The 27,757-nt window shown below is 43.6% G+C and overlaps 2 protein-coding genes across 4 annotated transcripts in view; one reads left to right on the top strand and one right to left on the bottom strand.

Annotated features, from left to right (window-relative positions):
- The first annotated feature begins 1,559 nt into the window (after positions 1-1,559).
- Sap18 (Sin3A associated protein 18) overlaps positions 1,560-27,757 on the top strand; it is a 48,419-nt gene continuing 22,221 nt past the window's right edge. Inside the window, exons 1-4 of one of the 2 annotated variants that reach the window (XM_090342417.1) lie at positions 1,560-1,688; positions 1,860-1,969; positions 5,412-5,534; positions 7,481-7,563. In XM_090342417.1, the coding sequence (XP_090198543.1) occupies positions 1,617-1,688; positions 1,860-1,969; positions 5,412-5,534; positions 7,481-7,563 (388 nt within the window). In that variant the 5' untranslated portion in view covers positions 1,560-1,616. Of the gene's footprint in view, positions 1,689-1,859; positions 1,970-5,411; positions 5,535-7,480; positions 7,989-27,757 lie in introns of those variants that run through there. The other variant, XM_090342418.1, reaches the window with a different exon arrangement.
- Ska3 (spindle and kinetochore associated complex subunit 3) lies at positions 12,109-27,541 on the bottom strand. 2 transcript variants are annotated; one of them, XM_090342415.1, is made up of 8 exons: positions 27,326-27,541; positions 24,488-24,549; positions 24,222-24,387; positions 21,405-21,801; positions 18,100-18,185; positions 16,035-16,117; positions 14,249-14,452; positions 12,109-12,373 (listed from the first exon to the last, which is right to left on the bottom strand). In XM_090342415.1, the coding sequence occupies exons 1-8, from the start codon at positions 27,426-27,428 to the stop codon at positions 12,248-12,250; spliced, it is 1,227 nt and encodes a 408-aa protein (XP_090198541.1). In that variant the 5' UTR covers positions 27,429-27,541; the 3' UTR covers positions 12,109-12,247. The 2 variants fall into 2 exon arrangements, with proteins under 2 accessions (XP_090198541.1, XP_090198542.1); XM_090342416.1 differs by lacking the exon at positions 24,488-24,549 and having other exon boundaries at positions 27,326-27,392.

Below are 27,757 nucleotides of genomic sequence, written 5' to 3'. Positions count from 1 at the left end.
AAGCAGGGAGGGAGGGAAGGAAAAAGATTTAGTTAGAAATCATAGGAACTCAGCCTGGCGCCAGGGGCTCACACCTATAATCCTAGATACACAGGAAGCTGAGATCTGAGGATCCCGGTTCAAAGCCAGCCCTGGCACTTAAGTCCCAGTCTCTTATCTCCAATTAACCACCAGAAAACCGAAAGTGGCACTGTGGCTCAAGGGGTAGGGTGGAAGCCTTGAGCTGAAGAGCTCAGGGACAGCACCCAGGCCCGAGTTCAAGTCCCACGACCGGAAAAAAAAATATCCTAGAACTCAGGGTTGGGAGTGTGGAGTGTGGCTAATGATAGAGTGCTTGGCTGTCATGCATGAAACCCTGGGTTCGATTCCTAAGTACCACAAAAACAGAATGCTAGCCTTGAGTTGAGAGGCTCAGGAACAGAGTCTAGACCCTGAGTTTAAGCCCTGGGACTGGCAATATATATATATATATATATATATATATATATATATATGTATACAGTATATTATATATGAATATATAAAATATATATAATAGAAGCGGGGAAAACTTTAAATACCATTTAAGAAAAAACAAGGGCCGGGAGCGTGCAGAGTGCTCGCCTAGTATGAAGTCCTGGGTTTGATTCCTATGTACCACATACACAGAAAAAACGAAACAACACAAACTCCCCAAACCCTTCTGGTTTGCTTGTGTACCACATTTTATCCTATGTATGTACATTTTTTTTTTTTTCTGCCAGTCCTGGGCTTGAGCTCAGGGCCTGAGCACTGTCCTTGGACTTTCTCAAGGCTAGAGCTCTACCACTTGAGCCTCAGCACCACTTCCGGCTTTCTTCTATGTGTGTGGTACCGAGGAATCGAACCCGGGTCTTCGAGCATGCTAGGCAAGCACTTTAACCACTAGGCCAAACTCCCGGCCACTTAACTCTTTGAAAGCAATCTACACATACAGAAGAGTACCGAAAACGCATGGCTATCGTTGATGTTTTCACGTCGGTCCTTCGTTGCCTCTCGGTGCTCAGCGGCTCTACCACGCTGAGCCACGGAGCCACGCGGGGTTTTCGAGCGGTTAACTGGCGATGGGAATCTCTCGAGGACTTCTCGGTGCAGGCTGGCTTTGAACCGCGATCCTCAGATCTCAGCCCCCAGGGTGGCGCGGATCACAGGGCCTCCCCGCCCGGCTACGCCCATTTTTTCTTCTACAAGCAGGAAAAGCCACCGTTCCGCCCGCGGCGTTTCCCGCCTCCTCCGCCAACCAGGACGAAGAGATCGGTATTTGTCACTGCGTACCGCTAAGGACGTTGCGAGGGCGCGCCACTCCTTCCGAGGACCAACCTTCAACACCCACAGCGTGACTCACCCAGCAGCCGGCAGCTCCGGCGTCCACTGGAGGCGCATGCGCGCTTCGGCCTCTTCAGAAGAGGCGCAGGCGCGCTGGCCTTGGACTCAGGCGCACCGCGAATTCGCCGGTGCCTTGGCGACGCCCCGCCCCTTCTCCCCACCCTCCTCGCCCTCCTCCGCCCCGCCCCCGGCCCGCTAGAAAAACCTAATGCTTCTCGCGAGAGCGCGGAGTCTCGGAGGTCAGGACTAAGCTCGCAGGCCGGAGAGGGAAGATGGCGGTGGAGTCGCGCGTTACCCAGGAGGAAATCAAGAAGGAGCCTGAGAAGCCAATCGACCGTGAGAAGGTGGGGACTCCGCAGTGTGTGAGGGGCGTCAGAGGAGAGGTGGTGTGAGCCCCGCGCGGGGGCTGGGGTGCCTTGTGGTAGTTTCGTTGGTGGTTCCCGGAGCCTCCGGCCGGGAACAGGCCGCCGCGGCCTGGGGAGGTAACTTGCGCCTCGTCCCCCGCTTCTCCCCAGACGTGCCCGCTGCTGCTGCGGGTCTTCACCACCAACAACGGCCGCCACCACCGCATGGACGAGTTCTCCCGCGGGAACGTGCCTTCCAGCGAGCTGCAGATCTACACCTGGTGAGCGCGGCCCGGGCTGCGGCGGGCGGCGGGCGTGGGGCCGGGCGGGCAGCCAGCGGGCCCGGGGCGTCCGGGACGCCTCTGAGCCGCTTGCTCTCTGCTCCTAAAGGTTATTAGAAGGGCCCTGCCCATCCTGAGACACGCTTTGTTCATAAGACTTCTTGGGGGTAGGACTAAGCAGATTCAACATTGCCTGGCCCCAAATGTGATCCAGAGGTATTCTTAAATGCCGAATACTCGAGCCCTTACGCCTGCAATCCTAGTTACTCAGGAGGCTGAGATCTGAGGATGGTGATTTGATGCCAACGCAGACAGGAAAGTCGGAGAGTCTTAACCTCCAGTTAGCCACCAGAAAAACCGAGAAAGTGGAGTTGTGTGGCTCGAGTGGTAGATAATCAGCTTTGTGCAAAAGAAGCGCAGGGACAGTGCCCAGGTCCTGAGTTCAAACCACAAGAACCCCTCTCCCCGCCCTGTGCCCTGGAAGGATTCAGACGAGTAAATACGACGAGGGGGAGTGGCTGTGTGGCTGAGTGCCATAAAGGGCACTAAGACTTAGCACCAAAGTGAAAAACAAGTCTTGGGCACCAGGGACACCTTAAGTGCTTAATGCAGAAGTGTGTGTGTTTAGTGAAGCCCGGAGATGGTTTTAATCTCCTGTTATACCTGTTATCTCCCCTGCACGAACTAGGGCCATAAAATAAGTGTTGTAACTTCTTGCACTGAATGTGTAATTTCAGAAGATTGTTTTTTGTTGTTGTTGTTGTTAAAAAGTAGCATGAAGATTGCCACTTGAACGATTTTATTTTTATTTTGAGCTGGTCTTGAGCCTTGAACTCGGTGCTTACCCACTTTCCCTGAGATTTATCAGCTCGAAGCTAGCACTCTGCCATTTTGAGCCACAGTGCTACTTCTGGTTTTCTGGTGGAGATGAGTCTCATGGACTTTTCTGGTTGGGCTGGCATCATTCAAACTATGATCCTCAGATCTCATCCTCCTGAGTAGCTAGGATTACAGGAGACACCCGGCTTTTTTTGTGTGTGCTGGTCCTGGGACTCGAACTCTGGGCCTGGATGCTGCCCCTTAGCTTCTTGTACTAGAGGATGGTTACTTCTGGCTTTTTGTTAATTAGGTCTGAGTCTTGTCAGCCACTACTACTTTCAAACCTTGATCCTCACAGTTAGCCTCTTGTGTAGCTAGGATTATGGGTCTGAGCTGGCTAGTACTATGATTCTTGTACTTCAGTTTCATTCAAAGGTAAAAGTTCTAGGAAGGTGATTTAATTCACAGGAAAGCATTATTAAATGGCTTGATGAAAATCTCTTCAAAGAGTAAGTTGTGTATTTTAGCCCAGAGCGGTTTGGCTTAAGTTGATCCCCCTCCCCTTTTTTTTGTAGGTCATGGGGCTTGAACTGTGGCCTGGACTTGTCCCTGAGCTCTTCAGCTCAAGGCTACCACCTGATCCAAGCCCCACTTCCCATTTTCTAGAGGTTAATTGGAGATAAGAGTCTCAGGTCCTTTTGTGCTAGGGCTGGCTTTGAACCTTGGTCTTCAGCCTCCTGAGTAGCTAGGATCACAGATATGAGCCCTGACAGTGCCTGGTTGTTGATAGCCCTTTCATTCCTTAGTGCTTCCTCCTTCTCCCACCAAGAAAATATTTCTTCCAACAAAATAGGATTTTTCAGTCTGTTATTTTACTTAGGCTCTGAGGGAATCAAGTAAAAGTACTGTCCTTCCTTGTTGTGAAGTCAGTTTTTCAGACATTTCCTTTGTTTGTGAGAGATTGGTTCTGGAATCCCATGGATACAAAACTCTCAAGATGATCAATTCTTTTAGAAAAGAACTTAATGCACATTCACCAGTAGAGATTAAATAATGTCTTGCACAGTGTAAACAGTTGTTCCATTATACTGTTCATGGAATAATGAGGTAAAAATAAATCTATTAAACTCAGGGGGAGTTGTCTGTTTCCTGTTGGTGACTGGATTGTAGATGTGGAACCCTAGATGGGGGCCACGGCCTATAAAGTAGAAACCCGTGGCACAAGGGAAGGAAGGAGTGTGAGTCCAGAGGAGCCAGCAATGGCAGGGTAATTTGCCAAAGGCCAAAGGCTCTGTGAAGTTGAGGGAATACACTAGTCATCACAGAAGTAGGGCATGTCCAGTATTTTGGGTGGTCACTATAGAGGATATTAGAAAAGAAGTACTGAGAGCTCTGAGTCAGGATTCACCCAGGAACACAGATAGTAGAAAAGAGATAGTAAGGGACATACTGCAAATAATTTATTTGCGGGATTGGAAGCTAGGTCCTATATCTGTAGGGCATCCCCAGAAGGCTTTATTGATTGGTTTATTGATTTATTTGATGACTGTAACTGGGCTTAAACTCAAGGCCTTGTGCTCTGGTTCTGATTTCAAGTCCCATGATCTGTACAGGATAAGACAAATATTTGAGAGCAGTGGGAGATGGCAGATGTGCTCATAGGGACATTTTTCCTCCGTGTAGATGGGTTGGCTGGAGAATGGCATGGTGCTATGTGCCAGCTGACATTTTCCTTCCTGGTAGTCTACCTGGTAGCCCCTATGAGAAATGCTGCTTCGAGTTTCAGACTAAAATTCCATTTTTTTGCTTGTGGAAAGGAATCCTATTAGCTCAAGAAACTATAAAATTCTTAGTATAAATATTTCCAGAGTTTTAAATATCTATACTGTAAAAAGCCTGTGATTTGTCTTGAGAAAATGTTACTCATTCCATTGGTTCTAGGATCACATCAGTTATAAAATTCATCATAAGAGTCCATCTAAGAGGGCCTGGAGTGTGGCCTAGCATGCATGAATCCTACGTTTGATTCCTTAGTACCACATACATAGAAAAAGCCAGAAGTGGTGCTGTGGTTCAAGTGGTAGAGTGCTAGCCTTGAGAAAGCTCAAGGCCCTGAATTGAAGCCCCAAGACTGGCAGGAAAGAAAGAAAGAGAGAGAGAGAGAGAGAGAGAGAGAGAGAGAGAGAGAGAGAGAGAGAGAGAGAGAGGGGGGGGGGGAAGGAAGGAAGGAAGGAAGGAAGAATATTCCATCTAAGAAAGGAAAGCTACATAGCTATATGAAAATGGTTTCCTAGCACTTCGGTTCTAAGATACATTCCAGTTTCAGGGATTCTACAATAGAGAGTGTATGTATCTATGTGTTAGAAATAGTTGTTTCAAATATCTGAATTAGATTGAGCCATAGGGCATCAAGATTCACATGCTGACTCTGAAGTGAGAGGTAGCTCTGAGGGTCTTTAATTTATTGAGCTACTCAACTCAGGCTGATTCAGAAAATATGTAGAGGCAAATAGAATTTTATCTGCTTTAAACTTTAGATATAAAATCCTGCTTGCTTTTAAACATAGATTCAAGATACATGTGATAACTTGTTGGTTAATCAAAATCTTCAAAAAATTTTCAGGATGGATGCAACCTTGAAAGAACTGACTAGTTTAGTGAAAGAAGTCTATCCAGAAGCTAGAAAGAAGGGTACACACTTCAATTTTGCAATTGTTTTTATGGATCTTAAAAGACCTGGCTATCGGTAAGTGATTTTTATTTTCTATATTTTTTTTGTTTTTGATAAGTTTTAATGAAAGGGGTAATGTTTTTTTTGACCAGGGTTGGGGGGTGGGGGGTTGGTTGTGGGGCTTGAACTCTGGGCCTAGGTGCCATCCTTGAGCTCTTCAGCACAAGGTTCAGCACAAGGCTAGTGCTCTACCACTTTGAGCCATAGCACCACTTCTAGTTTTCTAGTGGATAAAAGTCTTACAGACTTTCCAGGCTGGCTTTGAACTATAATCTTCAGATCTCAGCCTCGTGAGTAGCTAGGATTATAAGCATGAGCCAATGATACCCTATAAGGATAATCTATCATTCTTTATCTTTCTTTTCTTTCTCACTCTCTCCCTCCCTTTCCTAACCCTCCCTCACTCCCTCCCTTCTTTCCTTTCTTGTGGGTCATGGGGCTTGAACTGTGGCCTGGGCACTGTCCCTGAGCTCTTCAGCTCAAGGTTACTATCCTACCCTGGATCCAAGCCCTACTTCCCATTTTCTAGAAATTAATTGGAGATGAGTCTCAGGTCCTTTTGTGCCTGGGCTAGTTTTGAAGCTTGATCCTCAGGTCTCAGCCTCCTGAGAAGCTAGGATTACAGGTGTGAGCCACCTCCTGGTGTGCACTTGCGCACGAGCACTCTCTCTCTTTTTTTTGCTAATCTTGGGGCTTGAACTCAGGGCCTGAGCACTCCAGGCTAGCGCTCTAGCCACAACACCATTTCCACCTTTTCCATGTATGTGGTATTGATGAATTGAACTTGGGTCTTTGTGCATGCTAGGTAAGCATTATGCTATACTCCTGGTCCAAGGGTAATTTTTTTTTTTTAATGTTTTTTGTTTGTTTTTTGCTGGTCCTGGTGTTTAAACTCATGCCTGAGCACTGTCCCTGGGCTTCTTTTGCTCAAGGCTAGCACTCTGCCACTTGCAGCTTTTTCTGTTATGTGGTATTGAGGAATTGAACCCAGGGCTTCATGCATATTAGTAAGCATTCTACCACTAGGCCAGATTCCTCAAGATTGGCTGGCTGGTGGTTCAAAGAGCCACGAGGCTTAGATTACAAGCATGTACTACCATGCCCAACTGTGGGCAGTCTCTCTCTCTTGCCAGTCTTGGGCTTCAGCTCAGCCTGAGCAATGTCCTTGGGCTTTCCTCAAGGATAGAGCCCTACTACTTGAGTTACAGCACTACTTCTAGCTTTTTCTGTGTATATGGTACCAGGGTCTTCATGCATGCTAAGCAAGCACTCTACTACTAGCACAAACTCCTGTGTGAGTAATCTCTTTAATGAATCTTTAGTGGGGGACAGGTCTATGAATTTTTTTTTTCTTTTTGTCAGGGGACTTGAACTCTGGGCCTGGCCACTGAACTCAGCTCAAGGCTAGTGCTCTTCCACTTTGAGCTACGCTGCCACTTCCATTTTTTTTTTTTGGTGGTTTATTGGAGATACAAGTCCCATGGACTTTTGAGCCTGGGCTGGCTTTGAACCGCAGTCCTCAGATCTCAGCCTCCTGAGTAGCTAGGATTACAGGCATGAACTATCTTGACTGGCCAGCTTGTTTTTTTTGTTGGATCATGGGGCTTGAACTCAACCTGAGTGCTGTCCCTGAGCTCTTCAGCTCAAGGCTACCACCCTACCCTTCAGCTAAGCCCCACTTCCCATTTTCTAGAGGTTAATTGGAGATAAGAGTCTCAGGTTCTTTTGTGCCCAGGCTGGCTCTGAACCTTGATCCTCAGATCTCAGCCTCCTCAATAGGAGTATAGGTGTGAGCTACCTTGCCCTGAATCAGCTTTTTTAAAAAAATAAAAGTGTTTCCATTTTACATTTTTTAATGTCTTTTAATTTTGTGCTTAAAATTTCTGAACCATTTAATCTACTTCCTTATTGCATTTTCTTTGATTTATGACCTGCCAACTGTTGATATCCTTTCCTTACAGAGTGAAGGAGATTGGCAGCACCATGTCTGGTAGAAAGGGGACAGACGACTCCATGACACTTCAGTCACAGAAGTTCCAGATAGGTGATTATTTAGACATAGCCATCACCCCTCCCAATCGAGCACCGCCTCCTTCAGGGCGAATGAGACCTTACTAAATCCACTTTCTCCAATTTATTTTTCAGCCGCTTATGTAAAATAAGATACTTAGATACTTCTTCCTCCCCCTATTTTTGCCATTAAGCCTTTAAATTCTGAAAAATTGTAACACATCTATTTAGGAGTTAGATTTGGATGTACTATAGTATGAATATTAGAAAGTCCACATTTCAAGCCCTTTCTGTAAAATATGAAAAGTGCTCTTAGCATTCCGTGTGAAACCGTATTGTGAAATATATGTGTGCAGTCAGTCTGAGTATGAAAGTTAATGGGGCATGGGAACAGGGTTTCATGGTCCAGTTCTGGTTTTTATTTTTTGAAATTCATAAACATGGCAGTTGGTAAAAGCCTTTTTAGTTGTAGTCTGTTACAGTAGAAAATGGAAACTATGCCCTAAAGCCTAAAATTATGTATCAATGATTCTAGGGTGCTTCCAGCTATATATTAGTGATTCTCAAAGTAAAAGTCCACTCTTTTTACTTGTGAATATAGAAACAGCCATTGAGAATCTGCTGATTCTGTGGACCTGGTGTTTCTTGGTGGTAGCCAGGCCTTGAGCCTGGATCTATTACTGTGGGTTCACCCCGAGGCCCTTAGACTGTTTACCCACTGAGTCTATAGGGGCTTTAGTGTTCTGTAGGCTATAAAATTGTGTTCTTGGAAAATGATTTTCCTGCTTGGAAAAAGATGTTCTTTGTAGGTTGAGGGTGAGAACTAAAGGCTATTGTAAAGAAGAAGCTATCAGGTCAGGAGTTTGGCCTATTGGTAAGAATGCTTATCTAGCATGCATGAAGACCTGGTTTGATTCCTTGGTACCACATACAGAAAAAGCCAGAAGTGATACTGTTGTTCAAGGGGTAGAGCTCTAACCTTGAGAAAGTCCAAGGACAATGCTCAGGCCCTGAGTTCAAGCCCTGGGACTGGGCAAAAAAAAAAAAGCCATGAACTCTTAGAAAGGCTCTTCTGTAATTTCAGTTTACTCTCACTAAAGTGGTTTGGCCAGTTATTTCACCCCCTTGTCTGAGTCAACATGGAATTTGAAAGTACAAAAAGTACCTAGTGAATTTGTTATAAGGCTAAGAATCGTATACCCAGGCCTTGTTTTCCTCTGAGTTTGAGTTATTGATAGCCGTTTCTTGAACGTGATCCATGACTGCACTTGCTCAGTGCTTTAGCATCTGCCCCAACTGTCTAATAGGTATTGAAAGCTCCCCCTGGGCTCTGAGTTACAGTACATAACTGGGACTGCTAAGCTTGTCATTGACTCTACTAATGTTGTCAGTTGTGTGTGTATTCCCAGACATGTGTGATAGCCAAGTTTATGTTGGTGGGGGGGGAGGACTATTAAACTGTCAGATCAGGTTGGAAATTCACAAAAACGACAACTGTTTTTGTTTTGTTTTTTAAATAAAGAGCTGGACTTGCCTTACCATTTTCTATTTAATCAGACACAAATTCCAAATTTGGTTTTGTGACTTAAGTCCCCAGATACTTCACTAGAAACCATGCCCTCACATCCATGCCAGTTATGGGAAGAAGGGCTACCACTCAAAAAGAGGAGCGTGCAGATACAGGGACTCAGTGACAAAATTACAGTGAGCTGAGGTGCAAGACAATATATATCTAGACTAACCGTAATGCTTTATTCAGTTCTCATAGAGACCCCAAACATTTGTGCCAGTTCTGAGGCTTGATCTCTGGTTGATGTGGAAGTTCTTTAGCTTGAGCCACAGCATCACTTTCCTTCCTTGGGCTGGTTTCAAATGCATGTGTTAGCCTCTGAGTAGTTGGGATTACAGGTATGAGCCACAAGTGCCTGCATCCACATTTTTTTTTTTTTTTGGCTGGTTGGGGCTTCAACTCGGCCTGGGCTATTCTCCTGAGCCTCTCTGTGCTCAAAGCTACCTAAAGGTAAAGTGCTTGCCTAGCATGCATGAAAAACCCAGGTTCAATTCCTTAGTACCATGTACACGGAAAAAGCCAGAAGTGGTGCTGTGGGTCAAGAGCTCTAGCCTTGAAAAGGCCCATAGAAGTGCCTCAAGCCCTGAGCTCGTTTAAACCCTAGGACTGCCCCCCCACCCCCGCCAAAAAAAAAAAAAGCTACAACTTTACCACTTTGAGCCATAGTGCCACTTGGTCTTTTTCTTTTTTGTAGGGGAGGGGGATCTTGGGGCTTGAACTCTGGTCCAGGCCTTGTCCCTGAGCTCTTCACCCAACCCATGAGCCACAGCCCACTTTCCATTTTCTAGTGATTAACTGGAGATAAGGATCTCTTGGCTTTGTGTTACATTGCCCGGGCTGGCTTTGAACTTTGATATGTGCCAGGCTGCTTAGGCTTTTTCTGGTTTTATGAGATACTGAGGTAATCAAAAACAGGGCTTCACAGGCAAGCACTGTACTATAAAACCACATCCGCAGTCCCCCCCCCCCAACACCTGTATTGATAAATATGGCTATGTATTCAGGTTTTTCTATAGAGCAAAAGAGATGAGGGACTGACTGTAACTAGGCCCTGAGATGAAGCCCCAGGAGAGACTCCACTTTACCTTGATAACTAGACCTTGAAAAATATTTATTGTCCATTATATAAAGAAACAGCAATTCTTCCATTTGATTTTGAAAGCTCAATTAAAGAACAATCTTTATATCAAACTTTGAGAAGCTAAAAAGATGAACTTAAGTTAGATAAATGACATTCCAGTTCTTATTGAAAGGATCTCAGGTAGGAGGATGCCAGGTCTACTGTGAGGCAGAACCTTCCAGAGGAAAGTTCAGGATCTGCTGTGTGGCCATGCTGGAGAACGAAGCTAGAAGGAAGCATGTGGTTCTGCTGGGAGCAAAGAGAAGACCACACACATCCTCACAGCTGTGCATCCCTCCTTCCAGCTGACGCATCTTGCCACCTCTACCTCACAGTGCAGTCACCTATGCCAGAAAGCCCCCTCTCCCCTTTCCTACATTCAAGGCTTTCTCTGTAGTTTGTGAATAGCAATTCAGTATTTTTGTTTTGTTGTACTGGGGACTGAAGCCAGGGCATCACACATGCTAGGCAGTGGTTCTACCCTTGAACCAAGCCACCAGCCCTTTGGATTATTTTGCACTCTGAGATGAGATGGGTCTTGCTGTTCTTGGTTCAAACTCACTATGGGAAGCATAGTAGAGGAATTAAACACATCCACCTGTTAGTGCTTTTAAAAGCCAAAAGATTTTGGGACAGTCACCTGGCTACAAGAGCAGAGGTGTCTGATCAGAGTATAGCTAATAAGCAGTAGCATTTTACATCTTCATAGTTGTCCAATTCCTGATACTAAAGTCATACTAAGCAGGCTAATTTAACATGGAGATAGTAAACAATTTTAAAAGATGCATACTGGGGGCTGAAGACCTGGTTTTGATTCCTCAGTACCACATACATAGAAAAAGCTAAAAGTGGTGCTGTGGCTCAAGTGGTAGAGTCCACAGGCAGTGCTCAGGCCCTGAGTTTAAGCCCCAGGACTGGCAAAAGAAAAAAAAAAGTTGCATAACTGAAAAATTTGTCAGCAAGACAAGGGCAAACAAAACTCCACAAAAACCATCACTGTCCATGAGGGAGGAGAATGTGTAAGTCCAGTTCTGATTTTACCTTATTCTGGTCTACAATGAATGGTTCAAAAGGAATTCCTGCAAATAGACACAAATAAAATTGTCAAGAGAGGATAATTAAAAGCCATTAGCAGAACAGATGATAACTCTAATACACAGACCTATTTTTTTTTTTAAATGGATTAGCCAGGCACTGGAGGCTTCCATTTGGAATCCTAGCCATTCTGGACATTGGATGAGGACTAAAGTTCAAAGTTAGCCTGGGCAGATGGAGTTGTGGCTCAAGTGGCAGAGTACCAATCTCGAGTGAAAAAGCTAAAGGACAGGGCATAGGCTCTGAGTACAAGGGACTATTCAGTATTTAAGTAGTGTGAGAGTGTGCTTATATGTGTGTGTAAGTGTTGTTGTTGGTCCTTGGCTTAAACCTGGCCTGGCCAGAGCATTTTTGAACTACTACTTAAGCCACACCTCCACTTCCAGTTTTTCTTGTGTCTCATTGGAGAGAAGAATTTCATGGATTTTCCTGCCGGTGCTGGCTTTAAAACACAATCCTCAAATTTCAGCCTCCTGAATAGCTAGGATTACAGCCGTGAGCCATTGGTGCATGGCCTCTTGTTTTTTGGGTTTTTTTGGGGGGGGCCAGTTCTGGGCCTTGAACTCAAGGCCTGAGCACTGTTCTTGGGCTTTCTCAAGACTAGAGTTCTACCACTGGAGCCTCAGCACCATTTCCAGCTTTTTTCTATATATGTGATACTGAGGAATCAAATCCGGGTCTTCATGCATGCTAAACAAGCACTTTTACCACTAGGCCAAACTCCTGGCCCCGTTTTTTGTTTTTTTTTTTTTTTGTTACACACACATACCCCAAAAAAAGAAAAGGACAAGAAATAGGATTAGATTCATGTAATTAAACTAGATAATATGGAAATCTGGGCTTCATCATTCCCAAGTTCTATATGAAAAGTAGAGACAGACCAAGTCCACAAATAGCATGGAGATTTTCCTTATCATGGTACCACACTCACTGTCACCAGTTTTCCTTGTTGCCAACATCTCTGATGCTCTGTCCTTCGTATCTGAGGAATCCTTTCCTGGGAGGCACTGCTTTTACTGCTACTGGAGTAGTGAGGTTTGAATTGTATTTTGATAAAATCTAAAATAAAAAGGAGATTTCTCTTTATCAAGTGTATAAATGACATAATCTGGAATGGATTCTAAACATTAAGAAAAGCCATGGAAAATTTAAACATTAAAATCATTTAAAACACTGAGGACTAAGAGTTTGGTATAGTGGTAGAGTGCTTGCCTAGCATGCACGAAGACCCATGTTTGATTCCTTAGTACCACATATATAGAAAAAGTTAAAAAAAATGATGCTATGGCTCAAGTGGTAGAGCTCTAGCCTTGAGAAAATTCAAGGACAGTGCTCAGGCCCTGAGTTCAAGCCCCAGGACTGGCCATAAAAAAATTCCCAAAAAACAAAACCTGAGAATTGTATTAGCAGTTCAGCAGACACTCAACAGCATAAAACAGTCTCCACCTATTAGAAATTCAATTTGCACAGAAAGTTTGCTTTCTGAAGCCTTCAAAGATACACTGAGGTTATTGGAAACATGTAGTGATATACTCCTGGGAGCACAACTAAGCCTTTACAAAGATGTTACAGAAAACATACACAGGAAAAACATGAATGGTCAAGAGAAAAATCAGTTTTAAGACTGATTATAGGGGCCGGGAGTTTGGCCTAGTGGTTAAAGTGCTTGCCTAGCATGCATGAAGACCCGGGTTCGATTCCTCGGTACCACATACATAGAAAAAAAGCCAGAAGTGGTGCTGAGGCTCAAGTGGTAGAGCTCTACCCTTGAGAAAGTCCAAGGACAGTGCTCAGGCCCTGAGCTCAAGCCCAGGACTGGCAAAAAAAAAAAAAAAAAAGACTGATTATAAAAGTAGACTCTGAGATAGCAACAATATATTTTTCATGCACGAAGTGGTCTCCTAGAGGCTGAGGATGTGTGTAATGGGAGAGGACCAGGCATGAGCAGAATGCCCCGAGTTCCCCACCCCCAATACAAGGAAGAAAAGCAAGGTTTCCTTCTTTGCAAAGGAGAAAGGAGTGAGCCATGAAAAGTGGTGCTCTCTAAACTCCCATGAAGACACACATATTCAATTTATCTTGCCCATTTATAAATCTCTCAGAAAAGATGAAAAAAATTCAAAAAGGGATAAACACAGATTTTGTTGATATTTTAAGATTCAGTTTTACTGAAATTAGAGCATTTTTCCCAAGTGGGATAAATGTACCTATCTATGGAATGGTCACAAAACCATGTGTGTTGTGAATGTGGGTGTCTGTTGTTAGCCAGGTGTGGTGGCTGTAATTCTAAGCCAGCCAGGGCACTAAAGATCATGAAACTTAACCCCCAGAAAATCTGAAATGGTGTTTTGGCTCAAGGGTAGGGTGGTAGCTTTGAGCTGAAGAGCTCAGGGACAGTGCCCAGACTGAGATCAAGTCTTACGACCCACAGGGGAAAAGAAAAAAAAAAAAATCAGACTGGTTATTTAGTAGTGAGCAGTAGGCTAGCAGTGAGGGATGTTGCATTGCAGATACTCCTACATCAGCAAGTCACTGCTTTCAAAATCCCCAAAGGCTTAATGAAGTTCAAGAAACACTGCCAGAGGTAGAGGTGATTGCTGCCACCTTGATCTGGAGAGCAGAAGGTAACTGAAGTGTCAGTTATTTAGCCAGCAATACTTCCGATGGACCAGTGGTCAACATGGAAGCACAGCTGAACTACTGGAAATATGGTAAGAATGCATTCCAAACACAATGTTAGAAGAGAAAAACAAGTTAAAGGTAACAGGTTAAAATGAAGGAAATACTGCTAAAACTCTGAGGCCTAAAACTTAAGTTTTTCCTCAGTACCAAAGTAGGAAGCTCATCACAGCCTGCTTATAAAGACAGTATTCAGGTCTTCCAACACTGATTCTGAAAAGAATTTCAAAGAAAAAAGTCATCTGGAAAAAGAACCTGGAGAATATCTTCTGGAATTGCTGTTATTTCTGGAGGTGTAGGTGTTTTCAGCAGATTTTCATAAGATGAGATTTTTGGAGAGGACGGCTCTGCAAAGTTCTCAAAGCACTCATCGGAACTTAAAATGAGGGAGGCACAATCTTTAACTTCCAAATCATTTGATGAACTATTTGTTTTTGCTAGTGGAGAATTTGTAGATACCTATACAAGAAAAACAAATGACTGAATTATGACAGTCAATACGTAGAAAATGTTAGTCAACTGGCAGTTCTCTTGGGGTCTAAGTACCCATCCCAAATCACTCCTCCCTTCTCTGACCAAGGGTTAACATCAGGAAAAACAAAGAAATAGGAGACAAAGCACCATCTTCATTCCTAATGAAAGCTTAAGGAAATGGAATGCTGACTACATTTCAGCTTAGATGGACTGTTCTGCCCACTGAGGTGATGCACTAGCAGATAAGCTGAATGTCCCCACAGAATGGCAGAAGGCCATCCCACGAGGAAGATCTGAGGGAAGCCTGCATGTAATCCATGCTAAAATGACCAGTCAGGGAAGCCATCCAGTCAACCTAAGGTTAATTTATTTTATAGTAAAGGGACATAGTAATGTCAGCAGGTGTTGTTCACATAAACAGAAATGCCCATAGTAAACTAATTGTAAATGTCAAGCACCAGCAGGTAGATAACCTGAGGCTGCAACTGATAACAAGGCATTGTCTGTCCTTGGCCACACAGTCTAACAGACTAGTTGTGCACTACACTGGGCTGTTTACAAATTAACTCCTCAGCAGCACTAGCCTCATTTTAATCTGAACTTTGCAGACTACAGGACATTTCCACCACAAACAGCAATTCTATTGTCTGTCAATAGGACTGGTTGTTGGGAACATTCACCCTGCCTCTAAGGAGTGGTTCAGTTTTGTTTTGGTGTCAGGCCTAGGCACTGTCCATGATCTTTATAGCTCAAGGCTATCACTCTACTATGTGAGCTACAGCCCCACTTCTGTTTTTTGTTTTGTTTTGAGTAGTTTATCAAAGTCTCATGGAATTTCCTGCTGGGGACAGCCATGATCTTCAGCCCCCAAGTAGCTAAGATTACAGGCTTGAGTCATTGGTACCTGGCAGAGTGGCTTAAGTTTCGAAGTTAAATTTATTAAATAGGAAAAAAAACCATAAAGTTAGCCATTAATCTGTCACCCAGTGACAACCACATTTCAGTTTCTATTCATCTTTTTTTTTTCCTTCAGTCGATGATGGGGCTTGAACTCAGAGCCTGGGCACTGTCCCTGAGCTCTTCAGCTCAAAGCTATCACTCTGAGCTGCAGCACCACTTCTGGTTTTCTGGTGGCTAACTCTTTGTGCTGGGCTGGCTTTGAAATCTAATCTTTGGATCTCAGCCTCCTGAGCAGCTAGGATTATAGGCATGAGCCCCTGTGTCTGGCTTATTCAGTTTTTGTATATTCTCTTCTGTTCTTCCAAATATGACAAGCAACCCCTGATTAATATGTTTTGTTGCATTCTTTATTTTTTATTTGATATTTCATTTGTTTCCCCCTGTAATTTGTTAGAAATCTATGTCCCAATTTGCCATCAACAAATTTTTATAGTTAAAAGGGAATAAAAAAGTTCAAAATATTTTGATCAAGATTGTTAAGATCCCAGAAATACACTCCAAAAATGTGCATTTGTCTAATCTTTTTACACATACTGGGATTTGCAAGTACTAGCGAAACTAAATTACAAGAACAAAGATTACTGTTTTCTATTACATAAAACTTTACCAAAGCTGTATTCTTGGTAGAAGGGATTTTCAAGCCAGGAGTACAGAATGTAGGCACCAACGGGGAATTTATATACTCAGCATCTGGAAGGTACACACAATACGTATAGAAATAAAGTTTAAGTACTGTCATTATACTCTGTACTTCATTCACATATATACTTTTCATTTGTATCAGTGGAGGTTCGGCAAGGTTGTAATTATGAGGACTACAAAATCAATAAAATTCGTGTAGTAAAGATTCATACATAATATGAATTGTACATCTCTATATAATGGATATAAGAACAATAAATTCATAATGGGAAAAAAATTTATCGGGGCCGGGAGTTTGGCCTAGTAGTAGAGTGCTTGCCTAGTATGCACGAAGACCTGGGTTCAATTCCTCAGTACCACATACACAGAAAAGGCTGGAAGTTGTGCTGTGGTTCAAGTGGTAGAGTACTAACCTGGAGAAAGCCCAAGGACAGTGCTCAGGCCTAGGACAGGCAAAAAAAAAAAAAAAAAAAGAAAAAATTATCACTGTATCAATTAAGGAGACAAATCCACTAAAACCTGTATAAGCTGGGTGCCAGAGGCTCATGACTATAATTCTATTCACTCAGGAGGTTGAGTCACTCAGGGTCTCAATTCAAAGCCAGCATAGGCAGAAATGTCTATGTGACACTTATTTCCAAGCTGGAAGTGGTACTGTGGCTCAAGTATCAGTGTAATCCTTGAGCAAAAAAGCTAAGGAGAAATGAGTTCAAGCGTAGGCATGAGCACACATGCATATGCATGCATGCACACACACACACACACACACACACACACACACACACACACACACACAAACAAACATAAAGGCTGCCAGATGCCAATGGCTCATACCTATTATCATATCTACTCAGGAGGCTGAGCTCTGAAGATCACAGTTGCAAGCCAGCTGGGACAGAAAAATGTATAAGTCTCTTATCTCCAATTCTCCACCAAAATGAGCTGTGACTCAAGTGGGAGAATGCTAGCCTTGAACAAAACAAAAAAAGCTCAAGGATGGCACCCAGACACTAAAGACCAGAATACCCCCAAATAAAGAAAAAGCAAGCAAGCAAAGATAAAAGGCTACAAAGAAAGTAACCACATGAATAGCAACAAACCACAACAAAATATGAAAAACTAAAAAAAAATTAAAAACAAATATTAATGGCTGAAAAAACACTGCTTTGTGCTGAAAGAAAACTTTCCTGAAAACGCTTCCAAAACTACAGATAGACATGGCAAAGACTAGGTTTTTGGGTTTTCTTTTTACTTTTTCTTTTTTTGTTTTGCCAATCCTGGGTTTGAGCTCAGGGCCTGAGCACTGTCCTTGGACTTTCTCAAGGCTAGAGCTCTACCACTTGAGCCTCAGCACCACTTCTGGCTTTTTTCTATGTATGTGGTACCGAGGAATTGAACCCGGGTATTCATGCATGCTAGGCAAGCATTCTACCACTAGGCCAAACTCCCAGCCCCTTAATATAGTTTTATTGCTATTATCATTATTTTTTGTTGTTGTTATTGTTGTCAGTCATGGGGCTTGCACTCTGGGCCTGGGGAGTGTCCCAGAGCTCTTCAGCTCAAGGCCACTGCCCTACCCTTGAGCCAAGCCCCACTTCCCATTTTCTAGAGGTTATTTTATTCCCAGGCTAGCTTTGAATCTTGACCCTCAGATCTCAGCCTCCTGAGTAGCTAGGATATTAAGGTGTATTCAGAGGGGCTGCAATTTCATGATTCAGGCAATTCATCTATTTTTCTTTTTTTTTTTTTTCATCTATTTTTCTTTTGGACAATTTCAACCCTTCCTTTGCTTTCTCCCAATTTACTTCTGCTGCCCATAAGTTGCATAATTCATTTTCTAAATAGTGGAATTTATATGCTTTAATTTAAATAGTTAGAAAAAAAGGTGGCAAATACTGAATTAAATAATACTTAAATGCAGTGTCACAGATAGTGAGCAAATTACTGGACTGTCTAAGGTGATGAAGCCATTTCCGTACAAAGATAGTTTGGGCAGAGTACAGCTTAGAAGTTTAGAGTTTTAAACTCACCACTTTTTTCCAGGTGGTGGATTATGGAGCCTGGAGTGGCTAGAACGTTGTCATCAGTCACAGGTTCGATTCTTGTGTCCTCTTTACTGGTATAATTCAAGAGGAAATTAAAAGTTAGAAAAGAGTTAACATTTAGCCTGTAGGAAAAAACTTAGTCTTACTATATGTCATTAAATTTGACCTAGTTAAATTTTGTTTTATGGAATACAAGGTCCATGAGATAAATCTTAAAAAAAAAAAAAAATCAGGGGCCAGGAGTTTGGCCTAGGGGTAGAGTGTTTGCCTAGCATGCATGAAGACCTGGGTTCAATTCCTCAGTACCACATACACAGAAAAAAGCCAGAAGTGGTGCTGAGGCTCAAGTGGTAGAGCTCTAGCCTTGAGAAAGTCCAAGGACAGTGCACAGGCCCTGAGCTCAAGCCCAGGACTGGCAAAAATAAATAAGAGTCTCACAGATTTTTTTTTATTTGGTTGGTCACAGGGTTTGAACTCGGCCTGGGCACTGTCCCTGACTCTTAAGCTCGAGGCTACCACCATACCTCTTGAGCCACATTGCCACTTCTGGTTTTCTGGTGGTTAACTGGAGATAAGAGTCTATGGACTTTAGTGCCCGGGCTGGCTTTTAGCAGTGATCCTCAGATCTCAGCCTCCTGAGTAGCAAGGATTATAGGCGTGAGTCATTGCACCCAGCTCACAGACTTTGTGGGCTAGCTTTTGCCAACAATCCTCAGTTCTCAGCCTGAGTAGCTAGGATTACAAGCATAAGACACCAGCAGCTGGCAAGGCGTAGAAGGTGTAGGATTTTTTTTGGCCAATGCTGGTGTGTTAACTCTGGACCTGAGCACTGTCCTTGGTCTTTCTTAAGGTTAGCGCTCTACCACTTGAATCAGAACACCACTTCCTGCTTTTTCTGTGTATGTGCTACCGAGGAATTGAACCCAGGGCTTTGTGCATGTTAGACAAGCCATGCTCCCAGCCAGCTATAGGATTCTTACCTTAGTTTTTGCTGGCTTTATCCTGGGCAACAGAACCTGAGATTTAGAGCTTTTCTTTCTTGTCTTTCCAAGTGTCCATACCAGCAGCCACATATTCTTACTAATTTTACACCCATGTATTCATCCCTTCCTTCTATCCGTATAAGATTTTCAGGCTTGGCCAGGTGCGTGTGGTGGCTCCTGCCTGTAATCCTAGTTGCTCAGGAGGTTCAGAGCCAGCCTGGGCAATACAAAGCTCTTATGGAGACTCTACTCTCCAGTTAATCACTAGAAAACAGGAAGTGGGGCTGTAGCTCAAGGTCAGTGTGGTAGCCCTGAGCTGAAGAGCTCAGAGACAGTGTCCAGGCCAGAGTTCAAGCCCCATGACCAAAATAAATAAATAAATAAACAAATAGTTTTTTCAGGCTTATATCACTTCTTCTGTAGCTTATCACCTGAGAAAATCAATAGCTTCACACTTTTGTGTCTATATGTGCTCATTCTCAGGCTTGCACTCAGGGCCCTATGTCCTCGCTCAGATTTTTTTGCTCAAGGCTGATGCTCTACCATTGGAGTCACAGTTCCACTGGCTCTTTGCTCATTAATTGGAGCTATCAGTCTGACTTTCAACCAAGAGATCCTCAAATTTCACTGTCCTGCTAATAGCTTACTTCACTGAATTTATGATTGTAGATATTTACATCTGAGTTGTGACAAAGTTACAAAGCATCTGACTAATAAGCACAGAGCACTGAGCTCAAAGCCTAGTATTGCACCCTCCCCCTCCAAATTTTTTTTTAAAAAAAAAAGCTGGGCACTGATGGTTCACACCAGTAATCCTAGCTGTTCAAAAGACAAAGATCTGGGGCCGGGAGAGTAGCCTAACTGTAGAGTGCTCATCTACCATGCACAAAGCCTTGGGCTTAATTCCTCAGCACCACATAGACAGAAAAGGCCAGAAATGGCACTGTGGCTCAAGTAGTAGAGCACTAGCCTTGAGCAAAAAGTGTCCAAGGACAGTGCCCAGGCCAATTTCAAGCCCTAGGACTGGAAAAAAAAAAACTTTTTTTAAATAATAAAAAAGACTAAGATCCGAAGATCACAGTTTTAAGTCAGCTTAGGGAAGAAAAGTTCACTGGAGTCTTATTTCTAATTAATCACCAAAAAGCCAGACATGGAGCTGTGGCTGAAGTGGTAGAGTGCTAGCTCTATGCAAAAATGCTCAGGGAGCATTTGAGAATCTCGGTTCAAGGCCACCTTGGGCCGTAAATAAAGTCTGTGAGACTCTTATCTCCAATTAACAATCAGAAAAACGAAAGTGGTGCAGTGCTAGCTTTGAAGAGCTCAGGCCAGCACCCAGGCCTAGTTCATGTCCCGCAACTACCAAAAAAAGTACATGAGAACTTTGTAAAGGAAAGAACAATGTCAAAAACATTGTATTTCTTTCTTATTTTTGTTGTGGCGTTTGAATGCAGGGCCTAGGTGCTTTCTCTGAGCGTCTCTGTGCTCAAGGCTAGCACTCTAGCACTTAAGCCACAGTGCTACTTCCAGTTTTTGAGTGGTTAATTGAAGATAAGTCTTAAAGCGGCACAGGAGTTTGGCCAAGTGGGTAGAGTGCTTGCCTAGCATGTTCGAAGACCCGGGTTTGATTCCTTGGTACCACATACATAGAAAAAGCAGGAAGTGGTGTTATGATTCAAGTGGTAGAGCTCTGGCCTTGAGAGGGCCCAAGGACACTGCTCAGACCCTGAGTTCAAGCCCTGGGACTGTTTTTTTTTTTTTTTTTTTAAAGTCTTATGGGATCCTTTCTGCCTGGACTATCTTTGAACCACCATGAACCTCAGATCTCAGTCTTCTAAGCAGCTGTGATTATAGATGAGTCGCCAGTGCCCAGCTTATTGTATTTCGTCTATGGTGGAAAATGTCAATAAATGCAAGTTTTAGCAAGATAAAATTTTACCTTGTAAGAAAGGTGCTTAGAGAGCGTGGCCTAGTGACAGAGTGCTTGACCAGCATGCACGAAGCTCTAGGTTTGATTCCTTAGTAGTACATACACAGAAAAAGCCCTGACTTCAAACCCCAGGACTGGCAAAAAAAGAAGCATGGTGGCTCATGCCTATAATCCTACTTAAGAGCCTGAGATCTGCAGATTGGAGTTCAAAGCCTGCCTGGGCACTAAAGTCTGTGAGACTGTCATCTCCAAATAACCACCAGAAAACCGTAAGTGTCGCTGTTGCTCAAGGGGTAGGGTGGTAGCCTTGAGCTGATCTCAAGGCAAGACCTAGGCCCAGAGTGCAAGTCCCATGACAGAAAAGAAAAAAAGAAAGTTACCTTTTACTATTCATCAATTTTTTAAGGCCCATTGTGTAATCTTCATTTAAACACATGGAGTATTCAGAGATACCGAAGTGTTCTAATTTAGGAGTTACACACTCAAAGTTGTCCATATTGAGAGTACATTTTGGGGTTGCAGGCACTTGGACCACGGGGTGTGTAGCCAGCAGAGTGCCAATGGTGTGCTCTTCCTTATGATCACCTACTGCTTGCTGAGGCTTTAGTAGGACTTGGGGTATCATGTATCGCTCAAGTCCAAAATCAGAAAGCTGTGGACTACGTAGGAGCTTCTCAGAAACCAGAGGATCTGAGAGCTCTACCTTCTCATCAGGTGCTGGAAGATGCTTGGTTTCAGCCATCTCCAGGGGAGGGTCAGTCACTTTGTTCTCACACACTGTAAGAAATCAAACAGGAAACACTGTGGTCAACATAAACATTCAGGACAAATTGATTTGTCTAGAAAATCTTCCAGATCAGCAAAGGTGTTGATTTTCTGAAATGTCCATGTGTTCAACAAAATTTGACATGTACTTCTCTACTTTCTACTTAGATTGCATTTTCCCAGCCCTCATATTGCATTTTGATGCTACATCTGAGAAATAAACTAGTGCTTTAGAAAAATCAACACCTACACATAAAATTCCTTACTTCTTCAATAGAACCACTAGGTTCTGTTGGTTTGTTTTGGGTGCTGGTCCTGGGGGGCTTGAAGTCATGGCTTGGGTGCTATCCACAAGCTTATTTGCAAAAGGCCAACACTATACCATTCGAGCCACAGCTCCACTTCTGGCTTCTTTGGTGATTAAGTGCAGACTTTCCTGTCCAGTTGGCTTTGAACAAAGATACTCAGATCTCAGCCTCTTGGGTAGCTAGAATTACAAGCATGAGCCACTGGTATCTGGCTACCATCAGTCTTTTAAAAATATTTTCTGGGCTGGGAGCATAGCCCAGTGGAAGAGTGCTCACCTAACATGCACAAAGCCCTGGGTTCAATTTAATTGAACCACATACTCAGAAAAAGCCAGAAGTGGTGCTATGGCTTAAGTGGCAGGGTGGTACTTTGAGCAAAAAGTGTCCAAGAACAGTGTCCAGGCCGAGTTCAAGCTCCAGGACTGGTAAAAGAAAAAAAAATTCTGAAGCTGGGTGCAGGTGACTCACACCTGTAAACCTCAGGAGGCTGAGATCTCAAGATCTCCAGATCTAAAGATTCTGAAGCTGGGTGCAGGTGACTTACACCTGTAATCCTCAAGAGGCTGAGATCTAAAGATTGCAGTGTGAAAGCAACTCAAGCAGAAAAGTCCCCAAGAGACTCTTATCACTAACCAAAAAATCTGGAAGAGGAACTGTGGTTCAATTGGTAGAGTGCTAGCCTTGAGCACAGAGGAGCAGGCATAGCACCCAGGCCCTGAGTTCTAGCCCTACAACCAACAAAAAAATGTATTTTTTTTCCTGAAATTATTCTATCATTAAGTAGTATGGAATTAAGTGTGGAATAAGCTCTGTTCTAGATTTAGCAAAGCATATTATTTTAGATTCTTAAGTTACTGATGCCTAAGTTTAAACAGAAAAAAATGCTCTACGAAAATATTTTTTTTTCAAAGCCAGCTCAGGCACAAAAGCCAGTGCGACTCATCTCCAACTAACCACCAGAAAACCGGAAGTGGCCCTGTGGCGCCAAGTAGTAGAACACCAGCCTTGAGCTGAAGAGCTCAGGAATAGCACCCAGGCCCAGAGTTCAAACCACTTGACTGACAAACCAAAAACACTTTTATCTTTCATGTGTTTGAGAGCATGTTTATCAAAAGCCTAGCCGAGACAGTGGGGGAACACACATATTCAATATGGACTTGTTGAACTGATGCTTTATTTATGTGATTGATTCCTTAAAGACACAGACATGTGTTAAAGCCAAAGATTATCCAGATTTTTGTAGAACAAAGTAGTTAATACTTAACATGCTCAGCATTGCTATATGTTAATTGTATCTCATTTAACTCTTATACAACCCCACTTTATCAGCTATATTAAATACTCCCACCAGACTGATAAACTGTGACACAAGCTTAGTCAGTTTGAAGAATATGCTTAATTGAAGCAATTTAGCTTCTCCTTCTATGACAAGATTTCGCTATGTAGCCTAGGTTGGCCTTGAATTGAAATCCTCCTCTGTCAGACTCCCAAGTAGCCGGGATTATAAGTATCTATCTACCCCAATAATGGGCCTTTGGCTCTCACTTCTAAGCCATTATGCTATACCTTCTGTTAAAACTAAAAAAGGACTTCATTAATTTAGGCAAAAAAAAAAAAAAAAAGGACTTTATTACTTTCTGTACAAGAGGAAACAGAACACAAAAGTAAAATAGCACACTAAAGGTTTCTCAACTATTCACTGGCAGAGCAGACTAGATCTAGCCTCTAGCCTATTCTGTCATATAGATTTAGCTTCTTTCAAAATCAAATTGTTCAAATACCTCTTTCACATAGGAGGATGTTCATCTCATTTAACACTGTGGAGAGAGCAAGGACATATGTATGTATGTATGTATGTATGTATGTATGTATGTATGTATGTGTGTGTGTGTGTTTATGTGTGAGAGAGAGAGAGAGAGAGAGAGACAGTCTTGCTGTGCAGCCCCAGACTTGCCTCCAACTTGTGATCTATACCACCAAGTATCATTTACTGAATGATTATTGAGTGACAAGCATATTGGTAGAACCAGAACTAAAAACACCAGCTACTGGCCGAGCCAATAGCTATCTTATGTTGCCTTCCTTAATACTATAGCTAATGTTGCAAATAAATATTAGTCAAACCTGAATTTTCTTTGACACGTGGATCATATCCATACTTCTCGAAAAACTCTCTTATTTTTATGATATCTGTTGAATTTTTTTTCATCAATACTTTGGCTGCCTTTATGAAACCAATGTTTTCTTGACTTTGCAATCTTGCTTTATTCAGAAGAACATTGACATCATCCTTTTATGAGGAAAGAAAATACATTATATATATATTTAAGTTTAAGCTTCGGAATAATTCACCTAAGAAAAGTAATGAATCAATGCTGTAGCAATGATACCTTTAGATTCCGGACTTCTGAATGCAAGTCATGTAAAATTCTCATCGAATAATCTTCAAAATCTTCAATATGAACGTGGAAAACAAAAAAGTCCAATAAATAAAAGAAAACAGAAAATTTAATGTAGTTTCTTAGAATCAGAAAATCCTTGTATTTAGGAGTTATTTCTTCACAACTGCTTAAAAAACAACAAGAAATAAAAGAAAAAGAATTAGGGCTTTCTTTAAACTTTTATTGAAGTGGCTCATGCTTCCCCAAAAGGCCAAAATTTGAGAATCATGGTTCTGACCCACCCCAGGGTAGAAAAATCAAGGAGAAACTAGGAGCGTGGCCTAGAGGTACAGTGCTTGCCTAGCAGGCACCCTGGGTTCAACTCCTTAGTACCACATACACAGAAAAAGCTGGAAGTGGTGCTGTGCCTCAAGGTCAGTGGTTAGGCCCTGAGTTCAAGCCCCAGGAATGGAAAAGAAAAAAAGGAAAGAGAAAGGAAGAAAAGAAGGAAATATCCGGGAGACTTTTACCTCAAACTACCAATAAAAAACAAAGTAGAGGCATGGCTCAAGTGATAGAGCACCAGCTGAGCAAGTTCAAGGAACTGAGTTCAAACACTAAGGCCACCCAAAACAATAAAAAAAAAATACCCCATAGGCCAGGCCAGTGAGGTGCTACACACCTGTAATCGGTTACTCAACAAACGAAGGTGAATTGAGAATATGAGGCTGGTTAGTGCGAAGGAACATGCAACACCTGGTCTCAAGACCAAAGTAAAAATAACCGGTGGTATGTATATCACACCTGTAATCCTAGTCCCTCAGGAAGTTGAGATCTGAAGATTCTAGTTGGATGCCAGCCCTGTCAGGAAAGTCTGTGAGACTAATCTGTAAATTACCAAAAGGCCTGAAGAAGAGCTGTGGGTCAAGTGGTAGAGCCCTAGCCTTGAGTTCAAGCCTAGGATGGTCACACAGAAAAAAGGAAGAGTAAATGAGCGAAAGGCCCTGGTTTCAATCATCAGCACCTGGAGAAAAGCAAGTTAATTCAATTTTTTTTTTAAATAGAAATAGCTCAACTACATAAAAAACCTCCTAGGACATTAATAGTGTCTTCTGGTGATGGTTTAAAGAAATACTTAATTTCTTTTTTTGGTGCTGGTTTCTGTGGCTTGAACAGCATCCAGGTGCTATTGCTGAGCCTTTTTTTCTCAAGGTTAGTGCTCTACCACTTGACCCACAGCTCCACTTCCAGCTTTTTAATCTTGCAGACTTCCTACCTGGGCTGGCTTCGAACCATCATGTTTAGTTCTCAAACTACCAAGTAGCTACAATTACAGATGTGAGCCACTAGCTCAACTGGTTTCTTTTCTTCTTACTTTGACGGTCCTGGGGCTTGAACTCGGGGCCTGGGTGCTGTCCTTAGCTCTTTAGCTCAAGGCTACCACCATACACTGGAACCAAAGCTCCACTTCGTTTTCTAGAGGTTAAATTGGAGATAAGAGTCTCAGGTCCTTTTGTGTCTGCGCTGGCTTTGATCCTTGATCCTCAGATCTCAGCCTCCTGAATAGCTAGGATTATAGGTGTGAGCCACTTTGCCAGCAAGCACATGCTATCTTTACAGTCACAAAAACACATTTTCAAATGGTTAGAACCTAGTCAGGATTCAATACCTAAGGCATATTAAAACCATGACATTTGGGGCCAGGACAGTGGTAGAATGCTTGCCTAGCATGCACAAAGACCTAGGTTCGATTCCTCCGTACCACATACATAGAAAAGTCAAAAGTGGTGCTGTGATTCAAGTGGTAGAGCTTTAGCCTCGAGGAAAGCCCAAGGACAGAGTTCAGTCCCTGAGTTTCATGCCCCAGGACTGGCACACACACACACACATCACATTTATCAAATACTTGATAGAATTTCTAAAACCTAATACAGAGAATAATGCCAAGGTAATTGGGAAAGGATGAGCGGTAATGGGGACAAAAACATGAGAAGGGGTATCAATGTGTGAGAAGTAATGCACCCACTACCTGACAAAAGTAACTGTAACCCCTCTATACATTACTCCACCCCCCCCCAAAAAAAAACAAAGACAAAAAAAGGAAGCACTGTCAATACTTTACTAGAACATATATAAATGTCAAATGTTTACGGAAACTGTTAAGCATGCGAAGACATCATTGAACAGGCCCAGACCAAAAACCAATACAGAATAGCTGCATAGGGGCCGGGAGTTTGGCCTGGTGGTAGAGTGCTTGCCTAGCATGCACGAAGTCCGGGGTTCGATTCCTTGGTTATCACATACATAGAAAAAGCCGGAAGTGGTGCTGCGGCTCAAGTGGTAGAGCCCTCGCCTTGAGAAAGTCCAAGGACAGTGCTCAGGCCCAGGACCGGCCAAAATAAATAAATAGCTGCATACTCCAGCCTCGGTGCTGTATACCACCATGCTCAGCTCAATTGCTTCTTTCGGAACTTTATAGTTTATTTTTAAAGATAAAACAGCCCCATCGTATGTGTAACGTCCTCTTAAAAGCCTGGAATCCCGGTTACTGACCGAGACCTGAGGATTGCTGTTCAGATTCCCGGGGCAGGAAACACTCCAATTGACAACGCTGCGGCTCACAGGACACCACGCTCACGTGGAGCACAAACGCCCAGAGACAGCGCCCAGGCCCGTCCACCACGGGGGCCCCAGCCCGCCCGGCCGCGCCCCACACCCCGCCGCGCTCACCCCTCTCCACCAGGGCGCCCTCCTCGTCTGTCGGTTCGCCTCCACGCGCGGGGGTTGCTCTGCCGCCGAGAGCCAGGGTGGCGGGGATCCCGGGCCCGGCCCGCCCCCCGCACTCACCGTTCTCCTCTCCGTCCAGGGCTCGCTGAAGCCGGGACGTCTCCTCGTCCAGCGTGCTAGCCAGAGTCCGAAGCTTACCGCAGAAATTCCGAATCGGGTCCATGGGTTAGGGAGCGCAGGGAAGCGCGGGGGAAGGCGCCGGGGAACGGCTCCGAGGGAACGGCTCCGAGGGAACCCGCCCTCGGTTTGAAATTGGTCTCAGGGGTGGAGTCCTGAGTAGGCGCATGCGCAAACCTCTCACCTGCAGGGCCTGGGCTGCAAGGGCTCCGGTCGTGCGCGTGCGCAGAACTCTCGCGACGTTTGAAATCCCGCGTGAAAGGGGATTCCTGGGAGCGGAGAGCCGTCGGTTCCGGTGGAGCGCTGCCGGTGAGTTGTTGGGCTTCGTCGGGTCTCCGGGAGATCTTCTCTTCCGCTGCCCCCTCGTAGGCAGGG

This window comes from Megascapheus bottae, chromosome 11 (assembly GCF_031878675.1).
Source record: "Megascapheus bottae isolate mThoBot1 chromosome 11, mThoBot2.hap1, whole genome shotgun sequence".
NCBI lineage: Eukaryota > Metazoa > Chordata > Mammalia > Rodentia > Geomyidae > Megascapheus > Megascapheus bottae.
Note: the sequence above shows the minus strand (reverse complement) of the source record. Positions and strands in the feature narration are given on the sequence as shown.

Excerpts from the sequence above, each read along its gene's own strand:
- Ska3 (XM_090342415.1), bottom strand. The coding sequence starts at position 27,428 with ATGGACCCGATTCGGAATTTCTGCGGTAAGCTTCGGACTCTGGCTAGC. Across the intron at positions 24,388-24,487 it reads CAGAAGTCCGGAATCTAAAG|GATGATGTCAATGTTCTTCT; the intron begins GTATCATTGCTA and ends TCCTCATAAAAG. Across the intron at positions 12,374-14,248 it reads TTCCAGAAGATATTCTCCAG|ATTTTATCAAAATACAATTC; the intron begins GTTCTTTTTCCA and ends TTTTTATTTTAG.